We start from the raw sequence: 22,076 nt of genomic DNA, 5'->3' as shown, positions 1-22,076 counted from the left end.
TTCTTTCTATTTTGTTGGGATTTAATCCCTAATTGAATTGTTTCTTGGGTGCCGATTAAAGGTGAAGTCCATTTCACATAAGTATGAGATGACATTGAAGTATGAAAACGTGACGTTATAATAAATAAGAGCAAAGCTGTTTTATTTTTTAAATATGTATTAATTTTTGGAAGAACAGCGATATAATCAGAGGAAAGCAGTTAGAGGAAATAATGAATTTTCAACAATGAACACAAACTCTCAGTTCAACAAAGTCCCCAAATAAAAACATAATAATATACAAAAGCGTTTTTTCACTTACTATGCATGTTGCTTGGTGCGACTTGCGGCGTTCCTTGCCTTGAACAATTTTCTTCAAATGTGGCTTGTATTCGTTTTAGTTTGTCGTTGTCATATTTGAACGAAGTCCCCCTTGGCTTTTCTTTTTCGCCCGTGCAATGTTCCAAGCCAGTAGATAAGATGCAAGCTTGAGTGCTTCGTTATTTTTGGGAAAAAAAATTAAGTGTCCAACTTGCTCTTGCGAAATTTAGTCCCTTTTTGGAAAGTCCTTATCGATGTTAGCATGGAGTGAGCTTGGAAATGCGCTAATGACGTCACACATATCTCACCTGTCATTGATTGTATGACATAGATATCAAACATAAGGCCCGGGGGCTAGATACGGCCCGCTACGTCATTTGACATGGCCCGCAAAAATAAATTTTGCATCAACTTTATCATGACTAAAATTACAAATTGTCTTTATCTTTTAAAAATAGAGATAGACACCACAAAGAGAAGCAGGTGTATGTTTCAAAACAAATCTGCACCGCGCCGAGCAATAAAAAAACGACTTTTATATCGAATATTGATGCAATTTATTTGTAAAGGCAACATCAAAGTTGTTTATACGAGCTTGTATTCGGTGTGATCCGAGGTGGCTTTCCTCCTGGAGAGCCTCAACAGATGGGGAAGTACATTTCTGATCTCCCTGGTGGTTTTGCCAGTAAACGAGGGCGGATTTGTTGCTTCTCTGGCTGCTCTGGATGGGAGAAACAGAATCTCGTGCGGGAAGTAGAACACCCTCGTCGAAAGCCCACCAAGGCTTGCGAGTAATACCCCAAAAAAAAAAAAAGAAAAGGAGTGCTGGCAAGCTATGAAACGCATAACTCTTGCACGGTAGGTTTACTCCTTGGGTTCTTTACCCCAATTATATTGGAGTGTGTATGCCACAGGGGTCTTTGAAAGACTCAAAGACAACGTTAACAGATACTGAACTATGTTTCCAGAAAATAAAAAATTTTATGTGATCAGTTATGTTACAATAAAAAGAAATGACTTCTTTTTTTGTTAAGGTTTTGTAATACTTGGACAAAGAGTTTGCTTCACCTTGGAAATGCTTTGACTTGCTACTCGCAGCCCACTTGTCTGGGTCATGATGCTCCAAATGTTGTTTTCATGAAGAGAAGAGCTCTTGGTTTTAATTCTTAAAAAAAAAAAATGTTTTTCACTTCAAGAAGTAAGCCCAGAATTACAAAGAAAGAGTTACACTTAAAATCACTCCAAAATCTTTATTTTCTTCAAATTTACAACAACAACAAATGCCACATTTCATTTCACGTGTTACAAAAATATATAATGAGTTTACATTCTAATAAATATAAAGCAGACAGAGAACTTCCATCATTTACCAGCGGTAGACCCGAAAGTCCGTCATCAATCATCGGTCAATATTTCCGGCTGGCTCAATCCGTCAGTCTGTCAGTCTGTCATTGTTATTTTTAAATGTGCTCAGTAAAAATCTGTTTACAAGGGTAAAAACGGTATGGAGCACTTTGCATATAAAAATATAAACTCTTATATTATTACTGCTCCTTTTCTTATGAGCAATTGTTGTATTTGGTAAATAGTAAATTCTGGGCCATTTTTTTTTTTTGCAGATATAATAAATCTCCAAAGATATTAATACCATTGCAAAGACAGTGTCGTTTTATTGACGTGTTTACGGACTGTTAGTGATGGCTTTGAGAATATCGCACGTGTTCTTAGAGATGACATCTCGAAGTTTTCGTACGCGGCGAGGACTGGAGGCCCCCACGTAGCTGTCCGGCTGCAACACAGCCATGCCTTCGTTAACGTTCCCCATGATGATGACCTGGCCCTCGGCAGCGGCGCTCGTTATGTTGGGGCACGGGCAATTCCAGTCCATGTTAATAAAGTTCACCTCCAGAGGCTCGTTACCAAAAAAGCGGAGGCCCATTTTCTCATCCTTGAGGATCTCCTCCACAGTCACAAGAGCGTGGCCAGAGTCTTTCTCCTCTGCAAACTCTGTCATGCGTCCCAGGACCACAAAGTCACTGCGGCAGAAGCTGGTCACAATCTTGCCTCTGGGTTTGCACGTTTTGCAATTGTGGCTTTTTGGGTAGGGGCACATCTCTTCGCACGCTTCTTTGGATTCAAAGTTGTTATCATTGCCCCCGCATCCTCCGTAGATGAAGGACTGGCATTGGTGCAGGCTGCTGATGTAGGCCCAACGTGGTTCATAGGCCTTACAAGGGCCTTGAAGACTGGGGAGGTCGCAGGGGGCCGACACTTCGGGACCGCAACATTGCATGCAGTTGTCGTAGGTCTCAAACGACTTCCTCGGCTGTTGTCCACTGCTATGGCAGTGAGTAAAAGAAATGCAGTTGTTGCTTAGCGAATCGTAGAACCAGCTTACTTTTTCAAGATCACTCCCACAGACGTTGGGATCGTCAGGTGGTTTGAGACATTCCTCAGCGGGGCAGCGGGTCAAGTTAATAGCTTCTGGACTCTTTGAGGGCTCCACGGGCAGCACCATGAGCGCGTGGTGGGCCCGCACCGAGCCAGACGGGTTCCGAGCTGTGCAAGTGTAGACGCCCGAGTCGTGCATTTTGGCACTGTAGATGACCAGCTGACCGGCGTTGGTGACCACCATATTCCCTTGGACGTGATTGCGCCCCATGACCACCTTGTCCACCCCCTCGGAAAGCTGTTTCTCCCAAGTGATCTCGGGCGGGGGGACCCCGGTTACGTCGCACAAGAAGCTGGCCGTGTCGCCCGCGTTTACAGTCTGGTGAACGGGGACGCTCAAGACCGTAGGCGCCTGAGGCTCGGCAGGAGGCGGGACCATCACTTGCCAGGAGGCGGTCGTCGGGCGGAGAGTGGTCACCGGGGGCGCCGCGGGGCTGGTGCTTAGCCAGGCCAGGTGGAAACGACAGGTGACCACAGAAAGGCTGATACCCTTGGAGCACGCCTCGGCATCCATGTAGCACTTATTGTAGTAGGTCATACCGTCTGAGGCACACGTGAAGTGGGGCTCCCTCTCGCAGCGATCCCGACATTTACACAGCGGCTGGCCGTCCCAGATGTCGCACTCTGCCCCTTGCTGGGTGCACGTGAAGCCGGCGCAGGTCGCCGTCATGGGCACGGCCGCAGGTCCATTCTCCCTGACCGCGTAGCGGGCCGCCACGCAACTATGATTCCCACACACATTCTGGCAACACTTCTCAAAGGATTCGCACTCCTGGAAGACAGACAGAGAGACAAATCAGAAAGTAGAACATAAAGAGGAGACACTGGACATGTCATGAAGTTATGTCATATTTTATTTAAAGTTCTGGAACTGTTTGAAATTGTGAAAATATGACAGCCTATAAGGTTTTTCTAAATTGCTGGCAACAAAAGTGAGCACAAACTGAAATACAAAGTAAACATGTATTTTGTTATTTCCAAGTACCAGTAAAGACTTAATAGTTGTTCAAATATTTCTTTCAAGCAATCAGAATTTTACATTTATTTAATTTAAAAAAAAAAGTTCCATTGCATCCAATAATTGTCTAATTTAAAAGTAGGCTATGCAAAAATAAATAGATGTTATCATTTGAAATGATTTCCTTACCTGATCTGATTCACACTCTCTTGTACAAGTACTCATGGCGTCCACCCATAGGTTGGGGTTCATCTCGTTAGGACACATCCCCGCGTGTGAGGAGGTGATATGAGGCAGAACCCCCATCCACACACTGGCCACAAAACATATCCAACGTGGAAACAGCATCCACCACATCTCAGCACTAGAGCGCACTTCCACACAGACACAAGTTGCTTGAAGTTTGAAAGCTTAAAAGAACCCGCAGGAGCAGGAGGACATCATACGCGTGGAAGAAGATGCGCAAACATGAGTGCAGCAGGACACATTCGACTTGATCCCAACAAGTTGGAGGAACATTTTTAAATGAGTGCTTGGCTTTGGGCTGGTACCTGCCTGTTTAAGGGTCCCGTCCCCCCTCCCACCCCTCACACCTCACACACACACACACCGTTAACCCTTTGAATACTCCATCGGTGCCAAAACGCGCTGTGCGTGCGTAAAGACGCACGGATGGCGACCAGTTCAGGGTGCGACCCCTGTTCCAAAATAAAAATGACCCATTAAATATAAAACAGTTGAGCTTTTTGCATTAATCAGAGTTTCGTGCCCATATGAAACAAACAAGCGTTCAGTGAGGGCAACAAAAACATGCGTTTGCGTTTCAGTTCCACAAGAGGGCAGCATAAACCAAAGTGTCCAACAACAACCCACATAGGCCTGGCTAGACTGTATTATGTGTTTTTTATGCATCACCCACCACATGCGGGTCATGAGCCATTTCAATCCCAGGAAAAGTGTTAGTGAGCCTGCGGTCATATCAGTAGCCAACAAAATGCTGCTGTTATGTAATATAGAGACTGGAACAATTTGTTTCAGAACATCCATGGTGGCTCTCTCAATGGGAAAGAAAGAGAGAGTGAAACTTTCACTGCTTGGAGTAGGACAGTGATTAGTGGAAAACAATGGGAGAAATTGCTGAGCTGGTTAGATGGATTGCACCTAAATATTTTACTGGTGTCAATAGGCTACGTCGTCCTTTTAAATGTTTAATGGCATCTTTTATACAGATTGCTTAGTATGGAAATCTTCAGAACACTAAATAATACATAGTAAGTGAGTGCGTGCGTGCGTGGAGTGAAATTAGTCAAATATGACCAAGACAAAACTAAAATAGAAATAAAAATTAAATTAAAACAAAAAGTAAAATAGAGTCCATGGCAAAATCATATAACAAAAGATATAATATGAAATAAAAGAAAACATTCTGAAATTGAAGGTCTAAAACAATAATTTTGTTTTCTAGTGATCCACCCTCCATTGCCGGGTTTCCATTCATTTCATGGAGAAGATCACGATTAAATATTTGACTGTTCATGGTATGTTCAGGGATCCAGAAGGAGAATTTGTGCATATGCAAGTGCAATGCTCACCCACTCCTTCATGGTGTTTTATTTTGGGATGGGCACACAGGCTGCTCAGGAATAGAACAGCATTCAAGTGGAATGAGCTGACATGTCGGAAGGCCGGCCACGTTCTCCCCATCTTCCTTCCTTCCGTCCGTCCGTCCGTCCGTCTGTCCTTTGCTGGCTCTGCAGCCCCAGACTGAGCGCCAGTTGCCTGAGAGTGTCTGCTTTAATCACTCACAGTGGCTCCCAGAGTCACCGTGACCTAAATCCATCCCCTCTCCTTACTTATGCAATCCCTTCATCAGTGTGTGTTTGTGTACGGGTGCATGAGGGTGAGATTGCTACTCTAAATCTCCATTGCCCCCTTTATGTTGCTTGCATTATGCAATCAGCTTGGCGCTTTTATAGGCGTGCTCTATGACCCCAAGCTTGCAGGATGAGTGTGTGTGTGTCTGTGTGTGTGTGTGTGTGTGTATGTTAGGGTTTTTCTTTATTTGTTTGCATTCTCCTTGCTATACTTGTCTGCTCTCTCTTTGTCTCTCAATCTAGCCAGGGGCTGAGCGACAAGGTGGCCATGAAGAGAAGAAAAAAAAAAATCTCTGCAATTGCTAAAGATGATCACAAAACTTCTTTCTTACAATGTGCTGGTCTCAGAAGGCTTCTTCCTCTTTTGGCACCATTGTTTCCCAATTGTGCTGAAGCCACTTTTAAAACCAAATTTCCCTCAAATCCTCATCCACTTGTCTTTTTGTGTTTCTTATCTCTCCTCCCATACTTCAGGAGTTCTACCCTGACAGGAAAGAAGGGAAGAAGAAAAAAATCCTATTTCAACAAGGCATTTAATCTAGTATGGACACTTTTAACCTCCTGTGAGTTTTACTTTGGGGAAGATGATTCTTCTTTCACAAGACATAAATCTCTCTATTATGAAACTCTCTTCAATTGCTTTGATTTTCTTTATAAGTGTGCTTTTTGGAAGGTGCTGACCCAAAAAAAAAAAAAAATCACTAACGCTATGTCAAGTCACTTGCTGTCTCTCAGCCAGATGACTCAGCCAGCCGACTTATTTCATTGAAGACTCCAAATTGATCAAATGTGAATGGTTGTTTGTTTGCAGGAGATAGGGACTGAACACTGGAGTGAATAGCAAAATATAGAAAATAAAATCATATTCTAACTTTCTACATTCTAGGCTAATCATATCTTTTTTCTGTAAAAAAAAATTATTGTTGAAAATGGATGATGGATATTTTAATAAAAGAATTGCTAGTAACTATTTTTTTAAAGTCATTTTAGTTTCATTAGTGTCTTTGCGGGCCACATAAAATGATGTGGTGGGCCGCATCTGGCCCCCAAGCCTTGACTTTGACACCCATGCTCAAAAAGATGACCTCTTGAAATTCTTTGTGCACGTGTCAAGGGACATGTGTATTTGAAGAGATTTTTCTTGTCACCACCTTTGACGGCTTTCACCTCATGTGACCAAACATTTTTTGACTGCACTCCAGGGGACAAGTGAAAGGTAATCTGGGGAAGTGTGACCAAAAACAACAACAACATTAAGAAGGGTGCAGGAGGTGCAAGATGTGAACTTGGGGTCATGACAGAAGATCAGTGCTATCACTGGGATGGATATTAGCGGCACTGTGTGGAGGGGCAGAAGAGGTCTGAAGGGAGGGAGGGAGGGGTGAGGTGTCTCCCCAAAGTGCAGAGCTGCAATAAGACTCTTACAGTTGGACACAGTTCAGGAAAACCGTGCCTTGCAGAATTAACATATGGATGCAAACATGATGTTAGCATGCTAGCTGTTAACATAGGAACAATTTTCATTTTGTTGGAAGTCAATTTAATATTGTTCTAGTAAGTCCAAATACATCTAAAAAGGTTACAGGTTAGTGCCAAGTTGTTACTTTGGGCCAAGGGAGAAAAAAATAAAACTTAATAGAATCTCACTGTTTGAAATTTAAAGCACTCAAGCTGTTGGGTACAAATGTGAGTATCAAAAACACCGATGTTTTCTTTTAGCATGTCGACTACTCAGTCCAATTTCAGAGGACCGGAGACTAAAATATCTTTGCACTATAGAAGGAAGTGAAGGTTGTAATAGACCTTGTTGACATGGCAAAAGACACAAATTATTTATATTCTTTCTGCAGAGTTCATTTCGAAACAGTAGAACATATCAAACGGTAGCAAACAAATGCATGCATGCGTGCAAAAGCACACATAATTGCTCCTGATGACGCACTCATCCCCGCTCCTATATTTGGACTTATCTCTGGGCTAAGCTAAAAAAGAAAAGCATTCAAAGAAAGAGTGTGCGCGTCTAATTGGGTACTGCCTAGCCGGTCTAGGTAAGAGCAGCGTGACAACGGAATTATCACTAGGACCTGATATGGGCTTGCCGTCTGGCTTGAGTAGTAAAACGAAAAACATTTGGGCTGACTCTACTAGAACGGTTTATACGTCTTTGACCAAAGACTAATTAAGCAATACAGATTTCTCCCTCAGTGCTTTTCTGAGAGAGCCCACTAATAAAAAGGCTTTTTTCAGTTCCCACCCTGAGTGACTAGTATCTAAAATGATGAGAAGAAATTTCAGCGGTGATGCAACAATTATGAGTCACCATTTGATGTGGGAGGATAAGTGTCAACACCCAACAGCAGGTTCCACAAAATGTGCCGCATCATGCCGCCCACCAACAGGAGTCTCCTCTGTGTTGCAAGGTCACTTTGTGATTTAAGATGAGCTCTTAAAATTTAAGACATGTTCAACTCGGCTTTACATTGTTGTCAATCTCAGCTTTTGTTCTCTTCGTCTTGATGACATCACGCTCATTATGCAATTCAATTAGCGCTGCTTATTTTAGTGACCACCCAGAGAAGCAAGGGGTCATTTGATCATGCACATCTGCCCAGAGCAGTGTGTGTGTTCATGAACGAGAGAGAGAAAGAGAGAGAGTGACTCCAGTGGTGTTCACACATGCAGAAAAGAATGTCTGCATGCTTATGTCTGAGGCAATTACCACTGACTCGTACCAGAAATGAAAGGGGAAGAAAAAAGAAAAAGTACCGTGCATCATATTGCAACAATCCGGAAAGAAATACGGGTCATGTGATCAAATCAAAAGAAAAAAAAATATCTGAATGGACATCATGACATTCAAATATGGAGTTTACACATATCTTTGATATATGGCCGTGTATTGGATATTTAGGGATCCTCATGTGTCGAAGATTTTAGCTTGGTAAGAACATCGCCTCCCCTGGATGACACCTAGGTTATTTTCTCGAGTGGGTCAGGTGACTGAGTCAGCTGTGACACATATGTGACGGATGGGCGCTGCTCTCAAACATGAGTGGAGTGACGTTACAAAGGCAGTGGAGCGAGGGTCGGCTACGTACGTTTAGTGGTCAAACTGAATGCAAAAAACAAAGAGGCAAACAAAGAATGGGTAGTTAATTTTTTAGCAGGTGATAAATATATTAGGGCCCATGTTAGGTCAATGTCACTTCCAATATTTGGCAGTAAAACATTCCGCTAATTGGTTATTTTTATTATTTTTATTTCTATTATTTTAAAAAAAATGTTTTCAATTCATGGCCTTAAAACACACTGTATATATTATTTAAAAATATATATATTTACTGTAATTATGACTTTAATACTTTCTTTGCATAGGTTATTAAAAAATGACAGTTTAAAAGTTGCCAATACAATGTTCAAAATGTCTGGATGAAATATGTCTATGCTACTTTTTTATAAGATGATGAAATAATCGAGCAATAATTGTACAGTCAGTCCAACGGGGGCAGGTGAGTGGAAACACTGAGCCAACGAACCTGAGTCCAATGTGTCCATCATCTCCAGTTTCCCCTGGTTGTTCACTTGATACTCGCTGCCAGTCAGTCACCTTCTAAGCACAAAACCCTCATGCATGATTCCCATGGGTCCCATTCTAGGTCGCATCCGCCTTCCTCCAAAACATGAGATCACATTACGCTTTTTGCTAAGCATTCCTCAGACCATAGAAAAAATTTACTTTTTTGAGATGAGCATGTGAACAGAATAAAATATTTAATCAAAATGGCAGTGTCAGAGAATTCGGAGAACTTTCTGGCTGGTGCGATTTATACTCCAGAGCGATTTATAATCCAGAAAATACAGTATGTATATGATTTGATTTAGCAATCATTTTTCCTCATTTACACAATGAATTAGTGGGGCGTAGTCCGACTCCTCTGCTGACTCACCCACAATAAAATTGCTAGTGACATTAAGCATAGAACAGCTCTATAAGTGATTGTTTCTATTTTTAGCCATTTTCCTTCCAGTAATTCATTCTTCCACTGGTTAGAATGCAGATGTAATGTTCCAGCTGAGTGTGAGAAAAGGGGAATTTTGGAGTGAATGGCCATCATTAGTTGTGAACCACAATGGCATCCACAGGCTTTGCATAAAGAGCCTCCAAAGCACAATGGACCTTCTTTCACAATCAAAGCTGTCGCAATCTCTGCTGTAATGAGCAACATGGCAACAAATCAAACAAGAAAGAAAGCGTGGGTGCTGGAGTTATGGCCAGCATGGAAAAAGGAAGCTGGGATGTTTAGCATGTGAGGGGGAATTGTGTTATTTCATCCCTTGCTGAAGTTTGAATTTAAAAAAAAATAAATAAATACACAATATGAAAATAAAAAATGTTGTTTCCCGTATTTACATGAATAAGGAAACTACCCGTAGCAACTGTCGGCGGAGTTGTGTAGCAAAACAAAACAATAAACAAACAAAGCAATATTTCTTGAATGCTACTTTAAGTGCACTCACCCTTCAGGTTTCTCTTGTCGATGCAGAGCAGCCTTGAAAGCATGGAGTCAGCGCGGAAACAAATCATTCTCTGGCTCGTGGCTAGAGGTTCAATTAGATGCAGCACCTCCAACTGTCTAGAATTCAATTATGTAAAGAACGAGTTACGGTTGAGGGATGGAAATAAACAAGGTGCACTCATGTTTTATTCATCCCACACACCAAAATACCTCCTGCATAAAATACATCTGGAGCATGTTTTCCCCTCAAATTAGATCCGCAGCAATTTTCATATTTGCAAAAATTGCTGTGACTCGATTTGTTACACTCTTGATCTCAATCTTTTGGCCGGCAGATCACATGCTTTTCAAAAAAGGTGCATTGAAAGTTCATATAGTCATTTACTGTGAGTAGTCAGATTGTGAGGAGCACATGATTCCTTGTGAAATGAAATTCCCACTTTCCTCCTGCTCTATTTCGAAACAAACATTTGTATTGTTTGCTGAGCATCATTCAGAGCAAGCACACAAATGAGCTGGATTGAAAAGCTCCAGTCGGCAGAATGATGAGAGAATTGACCTTCCCTTCAATGGTCGCTCATTGCACCTCAAAGGCCTCACAACAAATGATTCATAGTGGGAGAACAATATACATGGTAGGCCACACACACACGAAAACGGAATGGGTTACCTCAGAAGGTCAATGTACGGAAAGATGGAAGGTGACACCTCCCAAACACAGGCTCCCCTCTCTCTCTCTCTCATCTTTGCTTCACAGTTCCCATCCTCAGAAAGTGGCCAGCCAATGAGAGAGCGCCCATATTCATGTGCACACTCTCCTTTCTAATGATGATGAAAAGCTGAAATCCTATCCAGCCTCTTACGTGCTAAGACAGAAAGAAAGCAGCAGCAGCTGCTCATTTTCTGCTGATCATCACGCCCTCAGAATGTAACTATTGATTTGCAATAGCGGGAGCTGTAGGCTATTAAACGAGGGAACATAATCGCAGACAAAGAAAAATAGGATGAGGTGATAAGAACAGAAAATTGATGTACAGTAGAACCTGTTCAAAATGGAACTGCCGACTATTTGGCAAATAGTCTATTATTCTAATATTCTATTATTTGCTAACTGAATTATAGAGTGGAGTCTACCTTATAATTTGTTCAGACTTTTTTCTTCAATGCAAAATAATAAATAAATAAATAAATAAATAAATAAATAAATAAATAAAATATTATATATAGTATATATATTTTTTGTAAATAATATATATTGTATATTATTTATATATAATGTGAAGGGTACTAGTGTAATAATTATTTAGTATTTTATAGTCAAGTCAAGATTTGTAAAAGGCAAAGTTATAAAACCTCATCAGATGGGTCAATACTGCTCTTTGAGAGGTGGACTGACATTAAGGAGTATTGACCCAAAAGCACTGATCTGAAACTGATGTTGGTTCGTCGGTCCACTCGCCATATTTCCCAGCAGCGCTTAGCTTGCTTGCCCTTGAGGAATCTTGCAATCAGCACACACGTGAATCCTTCCAATTCCACGTTGACCTTTCACAGCAAAACCTTGTCACGCATCCCACTGACATTTATTCCCAGCGAGTGAAATATTAAAACCATGGGAGATGAGTGCGCCGGTCCCCTCGGCATCTATTTTAGTAGCAACCATAAATGAAACATGGCCGTGAGGCGATGATGTAGACTCAGCGTGGACTAACAAAGATTTTTTTTCCATCCAAGTACTATAAAAGTCACCTCACATGCTCCCTTTTGGAAAAAGAAAAGAATCACACTCTAAGCGTGAGGGCGAGCAGATGGAAGTTCGTACGCATCCCATCTGTTCATTGCGCACCGATCTCATCACATCTTCCGTCGGCCATTACAAGACTAAAACAGACACCTAATAATGATAAATGGCTTCCTCACCATGCCATTTATGGAGTTATTCCTAAAGTAGTGCATTTAGAAGTATATATATAGCTAGCTAGCTAGTTAGCTAGCTAGCTAGCACTTATTACATTCCTGTCATGTCATTCTGTGTAAAGATAACAAAACATAAAGATGATTTGTTTCAAGGTTTGGTCTTTTTTAGCTGTCAGTATTGTTAAATTACATGCAAAAGTTAGTTTGTGCTTGACTGCAGTCTTATCTCTACTGTGCAGGGGAACCAGTTAGACAAATATCCACTCAGCAGAGATTAGAAAGGAGACTGCGCCTGGGTTTCCTATTATTAGAGGAAAGGTTTGCTAGGGAAGAGCTCCAGGGAATTGCTGAGATTAAATTACACAGCCAAGTATTGAATCCAGAAGAAACTAGGGATAAGATATTCGTGCATGATATCTCAACGGTTGTCATGTGGAATAGGTAGATATAAACTTCACTTTCCACTAAAGACATGATTTCTTTGTCCTCCAATAATTGGTGACAGAAAAAGGTGACTAAGCATATTTCATCATGGATCTGAAATAGACAAATAGTCGCAACTCTCTAAATGATAGGTGTCAAACTCAAGGCCCGGGGGCCACCATATTTTATGTGGCCCGCCAAGACACAAATGACTGAAATAACAAATTGTCTCCATTTTTTCAAAAAACAGAGATATTGCTAGCAGTTTTTATTACCGTTGGTAAAATATTTGAACCGTTTTTCATAATGGCCCTCCAGGGGAAACTATGCGGCCCGCGACAAAAATGAGTTGCTCTAAATTCATATTCACTCGCTAGTTTTTAAAATGATGGGGATGGCAATTGGTATTTTTCAGAGAAAATCACTGCCTGCTCTTGGGAAAATAAATGAGAGCAATATGACTGAGCGGAAAAAAAAAAAAAAACAACCTACCAATTTATGGCACAAAACAATCAGCTGAATTATGCCAGGGGGAACTGCATAGCTGAATACACTTTTTTTTTAATTAGGTCTACCAATTCACTTCCAATAACTCGGCAAATGAATAGTTTGTTGGTGCTACTGAACACGGTAAAGCAGAAAAATATCATTTATACAAATATATAGAGAGAGCGGGAGAGAGGAGTGAAAAGCCCTCACCAGGTCACGACTGAGATCTTTCCCCAAGTGTGATATTTACTAGTCTATCCACGTTGCTGCCCTCACCTATTGTTTCCCGACTGAAAGAACAAGAACAAGCTGCTGAAATGAGTTTCCTCTGCAGGGTGTCCAGGACCTCTTTTGGAGGTGAGAAGTTTGCTCATTCGTGAGGGGAATCTCGTAATGATGCCACCTGGGTGCTTCCCTGGTGAGGTGTCCCACTGTTAGGAGGCCCCGGAGATGACCCAAAACAAGCTGGAGACACTAAATATATGTTTAGTTTATACAAAAATAATCCTTCAAAACAGAAGTCATATCTTAACATAATTATCTCATTTTTTGCTTTCCCTTGAATGTGTAAGATATTTGCATTAATTTATTTTTTTCAGGCTAATGGAAATGTGGAGGGAGACTCATGACGATAATGCACCATTATTTCCTGTTTAGAAGCTCCAGAAGATGTAGCTGGAAACAACATTATTCCATCCATCTTCCATCATTTAGCATGAAATACAGCACTGGCTTTCTCTTTCTTCTTCAAGCAGCTATCATCAGTATCAGGAAAAACTCAAGGAAATGGTTGTCATGGCTACAGGTTTTGCCTGAAATGTATTTATGAAAATGTCTCTCCCTGCTTTGTCTCTGTCTGCCTGCTTTTCAAGCTTCTCTTCATGCCTTAGCTTCGAGAATTGCGTTGGTGCCTCGTCACATGTTACGTCAGTAGGTGTGAAGGAAGAATCGTGGATTTGCATAGCCATTGCTGGCAGCTGGGCGGGTCGCTTATTGCGGAGAGGCAAGGATTCTCCTAGGATGACGCAGACAAGTCTATTTTTAAACCTATCGAAGTATGTGCTACACCCTCTGGGTTGTCTAACCTTCAACTGGGCCTGCAAAGCAAAACAAACAGACACTAAGGCATTATTCACACTGACTGTGGAACGGATGTGTTGTGTATGCCTTTTACATTATTACCGTATTTTCAGGACTATAAGTCGCAGTTTTTTCCCCCATAGTTGGGCCAGGGGTAGTCCAGAAAATACGGTATTATTATTATTTTAGAAAAACAAATACAGCCGTTCGGCGTGAACCCCCGTGATGTTGTGGTCTCACCGTTACAGATTGCAGTCCGTACTTCTTCCAGCACCACAACACATCCGTTCCGCAGTCAGTGTGAATTAGGCATAAGAGAGAGTCGTGAAAGTAAGTCATAGCAACAAAGCTTTCTTTTTAGGCTTGTGAGAGCAATGAAATATGGATTATGACTCCCCGGTGGATTGATGCGGTGCTTTTAGCCTGAACGATTGTCAGCCGCGGAATAAGAATAGGACAGAATGGATGATCCTCACTAAAATGACTTGGCAGCAGTTGAAAGCTGCGAATGACTCAAGTTCTATCCTGGCCAAACACGGAGCAGCCTGTATTCATTTAAGTCTCAGTATCGGGCTTTATCGTTCGATAACACAGGCTAGTGTCGATCCTCTTTATCTTAGCTCATGGTTATGTATTTTTAATCAAGTGTGCAGCTCCCAGTCATGCTTGCTTCCACTCCACTCACGTGGCAATATCTTTGGCTCACGTGCCAAAATCCCAAATCACATGCAGGTGTTAACCTCATTCTCTTTAATGAATTCAGGATGACAACTATCCCTTCCTCTACTCCATTGAACACTTTAAAGGAGATCGATTATGAAAAGTGGCTAGTGATTAAGAAAATGTAAATATTATGATTATATGAAAATCTATTTGTTTACAAAATGACTTTCTCCATCCATGACATGATCATTGTTTTTATCGTTGTGCTCACGTCATGTAGGTTTGCCACATGGGAAAAAAAAAAATGACGTCACTTAAAGGACAAAAATGTATGCATCTGAAAATATTAGAATGAAACTCAATATTTGTTAACAATTGAAGGAAAGCAGACCTAAAAATTGGACCCGGTATATTACACCTCATTATCTTGGACTAATTAATTGCCAATAAACACAAAAATCTTTTAATTGTTTGAAAATGTTAGTTAATAGATTTCCTAAGTGATTTGTTTTGAAAGTAGTGGTTGTTCACTCCAAACAAAAAAATAAAACATGCCCTTGCGGTTTCCTTCCATGAAGCATTTTTAAAAAATATTGAATAAGTGGAGTATACGCACTAGACAAGATGGCGTCACAGCAAGGACAACCTTGGGAGTTTCCCAGCACCATCTGTGGGCCTGAGAACTTCACGCTTGTGTGCATTGTACTCAAAGTCTGCTTTGCATATTGTTTCTCATTAGGACCGCCATGTAGTTATTGCGAGAGCCGATATTTACGGCACATGAGCATAAATCTCCCGTGCTACTCATGCCTCGATTCTTAGCTTGCTAAACAGTGCTAAAAGATTCCAAATATTTAGGCAGGCAAAGAGAAGTGAGTTGACAAAATCTTCCAACTGTAGTTTCTTTTATTAAAAAGACCAGGGTGCAAATATGAAAAATAATAAAGACAAGCATATACTTTTGAAGCATTTAATACAAACTTAACAATATAAACTATTTCAGTCCCTCTTGACATGTAAGACACTGACTCAAAATACTTTGTTATACCGTATTTTTTTCATCAAGTATTGCACAATGTAGGTACAAAATTAATATCCATACGATTACATTTGTTTTCCGTAGTATAGCAAAATTTTCAACCTCTTAAAAGAAAATACAATTCATCTTTCAGAAATAGCAAATATTCCTACACTTGAGTTCCACCACTAAAGGAATACTCTGTACACAATCTTCAGAATATCTGGTGTATTTTTTTTTTTTTTTTTTTTAAAGATGGATTTCTTTAACAAGTCTTTAAAAAAAAAAAAAAAAAAAGAAAAAGGAAAAGCTGCTGCAGCCATCACAGATCACTGGAGTAGTAAAAAGATATAAATGCAACACCATGTCATAGAAACAATATATACTCTGATATCTTACAAACTTTGTACTAAATTAAATTATACAATTAGAAAAAGACCAAGTAACCCCACTTAGTAGTGCCAATTCATAAAAATCAGCCTTGTCTTACCAACTGCAAAATACTGTAAGAGGCCAAAACTCGAAGCTTGTGGGGTTTTTTTTTTCTTTTTTTCGGAGTATTTTCATCAACATGGTAAAAAATAAAAGACTATTGTGCTCGGTTGGCAAAAAGGGAAAAAGAAAAGCAATAACGCATGGTGAATTGAAGTAACCAAGCTTGAATGTGTTTGTACAACAAGCTTCTTCACCGAGTAGAAAACAATCTCAAGGGCTTCCAGTTAGCAAACCCTTGGGCACATGCGCTTGACTGACGAGTCGCTAGCACGCCAGTTTTCAAAGTGTGCGTTTTGTTTTTCCCTCTCTCTTCCGAGCCAACTCGGTTTATAAATAACCGTCTTGCGTGGTGACTTTTAGTTAGCCATGACGGGCTGGAATTGCTGGTTAGAATACTGCATGGCGCTCAGACTGAAGTTGAGGCCATCCACCAGGGACTTGTCGTTGAGACTTCCGTAGGCTGCAAACACGTCCAAGGCATTGTTGTACGGCAGCCCCAGGGAGCCCAGACCCAGGGAGGCCTCGGCGGCAAATGCTGGTCCGCCGGGGCTGGCCTGACTCTGGAGGTTGGGGAACACAAACTCCTTGGCGTTGGGGGACAGAGCCGAGGGCTGCTTCTGCTGCTGCTGCTGCTGCTGCTGCTGACTCAGGCCCAGCCCGTACAGCGAGTGCATGGAGGTGGAGATGGCTTTCTGCTTCAGCAAGGTGTTGACATTCAGACCCAGGTTGCCAATGGGCGACGAGCGCGCCGCCTTGTTGCTCGCGCCGCCGTTGGCGCTATTGTTGCCGCGGCCGCTGCTTTTCATCTTGGTGGAGCCGAACTTGGTGGCGGCAAAGGTGGCGGTGGTGAAGGTCAGCGGCTGGGCCGACCGCGGCATGAAGGAGGGGCTGACGGCGGCCGATTGCCCGAAAGGAGGGGAGGGAGAGCTGGACTCCGACAAGGCCCCGACGGGCTCGGTGATCGGCATAAAGACTTGGGCCTCGGGATTAAAGCTGTTCTTGATCTCCTTGTCGAGCTCAGAACCGTTCTCGCTGCTATCGTCCACGTACAGCACCTTGACCGCTCCCTTCTCACCGATCTGGTAGGAAACCTCGAAGGGGTCAATCCACACGCTAAGGTCCTGAGGGAGGTTATTGCGGACATCTTCTATGGCCAGCCCGCTCTCTTTAGCGGCCTGCTCCACAACCGGGTCCACCTTCTCCCCTACATGGATGCAGCGGAACCCCGAGCCTTTGTACGGCTTATCCGGATACCAATGGCCTTCATATTTTTTCCTCAGCAAGCTCTCCAGCTCCTCGCCAAAGATATTCACACGTCGTCGGGGGAGTTTGTTGTAGAGATAGGAAATAATAAAGTTGAGTGCTACTTGAATTTCAAGCTGCATAGCTGCTTCGCTGGCAATGAGGTTTGAGTCTCTGTCGTTTGTTGAACCCCGCGGCACCGCAAAAACAAGAAAAGAAAAAAATCTTCAAGGCAGCAGTGACCGTGGTGATGGAAAGGTATAGATTGAGTTCTTGTGGATCAAATGAATCTCTTTCCTGAAACGTGGCGAGCTTCTGGTTCCTGAAACACAAGACAAGTCACTTTTAGTACCTCTGCATTATTTCAACTCGTACAATTGCCCAAAAGAAAATGTTTGACATCTACAAAACGACCTATTATGGAAGAGGGAGCAGGACCTCGTCTTGAATAGCAACAGTGAGTTTGCAAATACTGCATCTATCTCTCAACTGGAGGATATCAGCCCCTCTATAAATAAGCCATTGAGTCACTAAGTGTGTCAACACGGTGTTCCTCGTGTGACAGAATAAAGGCAAGCGTTTGTGACCTCTGCGGGCAAACGGAAAGTGTGCAATCATCACGCGGATGTTGAAAACATGTTCGGACAAAAAACGCCAGGCGAAAGATCTTGCTTGGGGTGGATCCTTCCTCCCTCCCTTCCTCCCTCCCTCCCTCCGCGCTACGTCTCTGGCTTCCAACAGGACACAAGGGCAAATACTGTCATTACATAATCAACGCTAGCTCGACGTGCATCTTAGAGGACACTTTTAGAAATATGTTTAATTTTTGTCTTGCATGACGAAATTAGCATCACAAGCATTAGCAACTTGCCGTGAGGGGTGTGAACGCCCGTGTAGCATACTTTGTACGTGTGTGTGTGTGCGTGTGGTGGTGGTGGGGGGGGGATTCATTTATCTATTTTTAATAGTCTACCATGAGACGATATTGTACGAGTAGCGAGTCAAGGTTTATCATTTACAGAGAGTCATTGATTAAAGGTTAGAGGACGCAAAAAAAAAGTCAAATGAAGTCACGTAGCTTGGTGGTCGGAGCTAGAATATTCGACAAATGCTGCGTGACCAACATTTAACAATCTGGTGTCACTCATTAAAAAACTAAAAGAAAATACGCACTGAAGTTCTTATTCTTAATTAGACGATTATGACACCGCTGCGTTTGACTTAAGATGTGTACTTACATGGAAAATGACAGTAGGTCCTTCTTGCAAGAGCAGGCTTCCGCTTGGAGGATTGGGGACTTTAAAAGTGCAGTAGGAAATGATTATGGCGACGTGTCGAGATTCCAGGCACGTTTCTTTTCTTCGGTAGCTTGATGTCGAGCCACAAATCCTGCTGAAATGACTCCCCGCAAGCAGCTTGGGAGTTTGCACAACTCTGCCCTTTAAAGAGTGATGGCGACTTGTTTATATAGTATCCCTCCGCCACCGACGAGGAGGAGGTGGCGATGCGGCTCACAGTGGTTGACACTCGGCAGAGCGATTCCATTGGTTAAGCAAATTACGTCACCGGCAACCATCAAACACTGGCTTCTGATTGGATAATGTCTTGCTCAATCAACATTTGCATTGGTTTGCCATTTGATGCGCTGCGAACTATTTTTGCTTTATTTTGAGTCATTCAAAACATATTAATAAAAAAATGGGATTTTATCCAATAACAAGGTGATTAAATGGTAAAGTTGATCACTGCAATGACTACGATTTTACACAAAAACCTTTAAAATAAAAGTTATCGCGGTCACACCATGGGAGATTTTATTATGAATAATAAAATAGTGATCGTTTCAGATCAAACTTTGAAAGCAAGCCAAATTTTCAATGACAGCCTTTCATTGTGGGAGACGCACGCTTGCATAAACACAAGCACACACACACACCTGTCTCAAGTGTTTTGTTGCTACCCAGAAATGACACACACTACACACTAAACACACACCTGTCTCAAGTGTTTTCTTGCTACTCAGAAATGACATTTAGATGTTCCAAGAACCAACAGTAGGCACAGATCTAAACGGACGACCTTCTTTTGCAACTCCCACAACATTAAATAAAACAGATGGGAGTTTGCTCTTGCTGCATGTGAAAAATGACCACTCTCTATGATTAAGATTTTCACAATACGATCTGTAGATTGTGAAAAATGGTTGTCCAGTGATTGTTGGCAGCGTTATGGGGCCTGTGTGCTGGCTACCTTTTCACAGCAGCTGAACAGTGCAGCTAGGGCTTAAGTTCTCCCATGTCAGCTTGACGCCACAGTCTGTTCTTACCTAACATGGGCTCCCGCACTCCTGTGTTTGCACAATAAATACAATGCCATATGAATCTCGCAGGCCGGGGGCATGGTAGCACTGCCAGGGAGACAAGACAGGCGAGGATGTGGAATGGAGAAGCTTAGAAATCAATATCGTGTCCACATTGCCAAAGTTTATATTCGTCAACTAAAATATATAAATCATATTAAAATTAGAGGACAGTTTCCTACTTTTTTTCACATATGGAAAAATATACAAGCTGTTTTTTTTTCCCCTTAGTAGATGCTACGCTATTTTGGGACAGCCAGTATTACACAGGCTTCAAAGTTCATCACGTGAGGCCTTTGACTCACTGAGGTGGACAATATTAGCTTTGTGAGAGATAAAAACCTCAATCGTGAGCTCATAAAAGAAACGTTCTACTCCTTACAGTTGATCTTTAGCCTGGTCTTATATTGCTATGCAGTCAGGTCAGAATTGCAGAGGCGATAAAATTATGCTATCATCATGACGTTGGTTTTTTTTTTCCCCAGATTGAGTCCCAGCAGGGGATGAAATACAGGTCCCCCACCAACCACAAAACTACTAATGTGATGGATAACATCACCGCAGCCGAACACATCATCAAGGCCACCAGAGAAAGATATTTTTCCTTTTCATACTTGAGGACATGTCAAAAAGAAACCAGGTAGAACATGCTACAGCTCTACCCTGCTCCCCACAAAGTTTCCTTTTCTTGTTTTAAAACTAGATTTGTTTTTCCATTTGAGTTGGCATCCCAAGCGATCTACCACAAGGAAGTCCCGGCTCATTTTTGCTCATTCTCCCATTTTCTATTGCCAGTATGTGAGTGTTAGTCTTGGCTAGAGGCAGGTAGAATAATAGTCCCACAGCATGCCTAACAATGACTTATTTGTTATTCCCCACTAGAGAATGGCGAGTGAGCAAGGTGAACATTTCCTTCTGTTGTCGAGAGGAAGGGACTGAGCTAATGAAGGGAGAGATGTTTTAGCACGACTCATGCAAATTTTTTTAAGTCAACTAAGTCCACATAGGCATTTTTCTATAGTATCTTCTCACAATGCTGTGAAACCCTTTCCTTCCTTTTCGGAGCTTGTATTTAATAGTATGCAAATATTATGCATATTGTTGGTGGTTTTGCATCAGGCATGGGACTGTAAATCAAAAGGTAAAAAAAAAAAATGGAATTAGGACAGTACGGATATGTGTGAATCTGCTTGTTTACGAGCAGGAATTGAAACATCCATGGAAATATGGGGTTATTTGATGGCTATGTTAATTTAGTGAGCCGGTAGAGACAAAACTCAATAATAAAAAGTGTCACACGCTGAATTCATTTCTCTTGGTTGTTTGTCAAGTAGTGAGAGCACAGATGGATTTATTATAGCGTGTCTACAAAATATGGCTTCAATCTTTCCTTTCTTATTGAGTGCCACTTATTGGTTTCATGGCTTTTTCAATTTTTTTTTCAGAAACACCAAGCAGATAGTTGGCCTTTTTTTCGGATACATTTGTAGAACATGTGGTTTCACACTTTTTTTTTTTTTTTAATGGCAGTAGGTAGAAATTAAGTGACCTTTTTCAATCTTTAGCAAAGATGGCCAAGAGTTGAACCTTAGTTTTTGTCAGACCATAACACATGTTCTCACATATATTTGGGAGATTTCAAGTGTTTGCGCAAAATTTAGCCAGATTTGTTTTTTTTGTCTGAAATAGGACTTCAGCCTAACCCATAAATATGAAGAAGATGGGCCATTAGGCTACTTACCAGAAAAGTTGCTTCATTTGATGAGAATGTTCTTCATTGTTTTCCATGGCTTAGAAATTCTTTTTTTGTCTGTGTGATGGTTTTGCGTGGCTGAGGACTCTAAGAACACCAAATTTATACAAAAAAAAGACATACACAATGAACCAACAAAGACAAAAAGAAAGCTGGGAATTAAACACAAGCAACCTGATGAGATGAGGAACACCTAGGCAAGACACCAGTGAGCTGATTGGTGGACACAACCAGGTTAATAACACCAGGTGGACGGACACAAAACCTAACGAGACAGACAGGAAATAAACAGTGATACGGAAAAACACAAATCATGACACTCTGCTATATATATAGAAACGTGATCTTTTTATGCTCTGTTGCAGTCTTATGAGGGGCTGGTGGTCAATAAGTATTCATAGCAGCTCCATCGTGATAGCAATCGAAGATTACACTGCTCACTGGAATTTACAGCTTCATGCACACATGCACAACCATCTGCTTTCTTCTCTTCTTCAAGTCTCCTCTATAATGATGTTAGCAGACAGTGATTTATTA

General features: G+C 41.6%; 2 protein-coding genes and 1 long non-coding RNA gene across 6 annotated transcripts; all 3 read right to left on the bottom strand.

The window, feature by feature from the left end:
• Positions 1-1,530: 1,530 nt before the first annotated feature.
• Positions 1,531-5,855, bottom strand: LOC125990848 (WAP, Kazal, immunoglobulin, Kunitz and NTR domain-containing protein 2). The gene is made up of 2 exons (XM_049758147.1): positions 3,899-5,855; positions 1,531-3,523 (listed from the first exon to the last, which is right to left on the bottom strand). The coding sequence occupies exons 1-2, from the start codon at positions 4,064-4,066 to the stop codon at positions 1,982-1,984; spliced, it is 1,710 nt and encodes a 569-aa protein (XP_049614104.1). The 5' UTR covers positions 4,067-5,855; the 3' UTR covers positions 1,531-1,981.
• Positions 5,856-5,863: 8 nt separating this feature from the next.
• Positions 5,864-21,804, bottom strand: LOC125990847 (uncharacterized). 4 transcript variants are annotated; one of them, XR_011086047.1, is made up of 6 exons: positions 21,714-21,804; positions 21,528-21,626; positions 13,206-13,394; positions 10,102-10,217; positions 9,120-9,250; positions 5,864-6,067 (listed from the first exon to the last, which is right to left on the bottom strand). It is a non-coding gene; the product is annotated as an uncharacterized lncRNA (long non-coding RNA). The 4 variants fall into 4 exon arrangements; XR_007489126.2 differs by lacking the exon at positions 13,206-13,394 and having other exon boundaries at positions 9,120-9,254; XR_007489128.2 differs by lacking the exon at positions 13,206-13,394.
• On the bottom strand, positions 15,561-18,888 carry tob1b (transducer of ERBB2, 1b). Its single transcript, XM_049758144.1, has 2 exons — positions 18,666-18,888; positions 15,561-17,749 (listed from the first exon to the last, which is right to left on the bottom strand). The coding sequence occupies exon 2, from the start codon at positions 17,568-17,570 to the stop codon at positions 16,542-16,544; it is 1,029 nt and encodes a 342-aa protein (XP_049614101.1). The 5' UTR covers positions 17,571-17,749; positions 18,666-18,888; the 3' UTR covers positions 15,561-16,541.
• Positions 21,805-22,076: the final 272 nt, after the last annotated feature.

The sequence above is a fragment of the Syngnathus scovelli genome, chromosome 21 (assembly GCF_024217435.2).
Source record: "Syngnathus scovelli strain Florida chromosome 21, RoL_Ssco_1.2, whole genome shotgun sequence".
Taxonomy (NCBI): Eukaryota; Metazoa; Chordata; class Actinopteri; order Syngnathiformes; family Syngnathidae; genus Syngnathus; species Syngnathus scovelli.
Note: the sequence above shows the minus strand (reverse complement) of the source record. Positions and strands in the feature narration are given on the sequence as shown.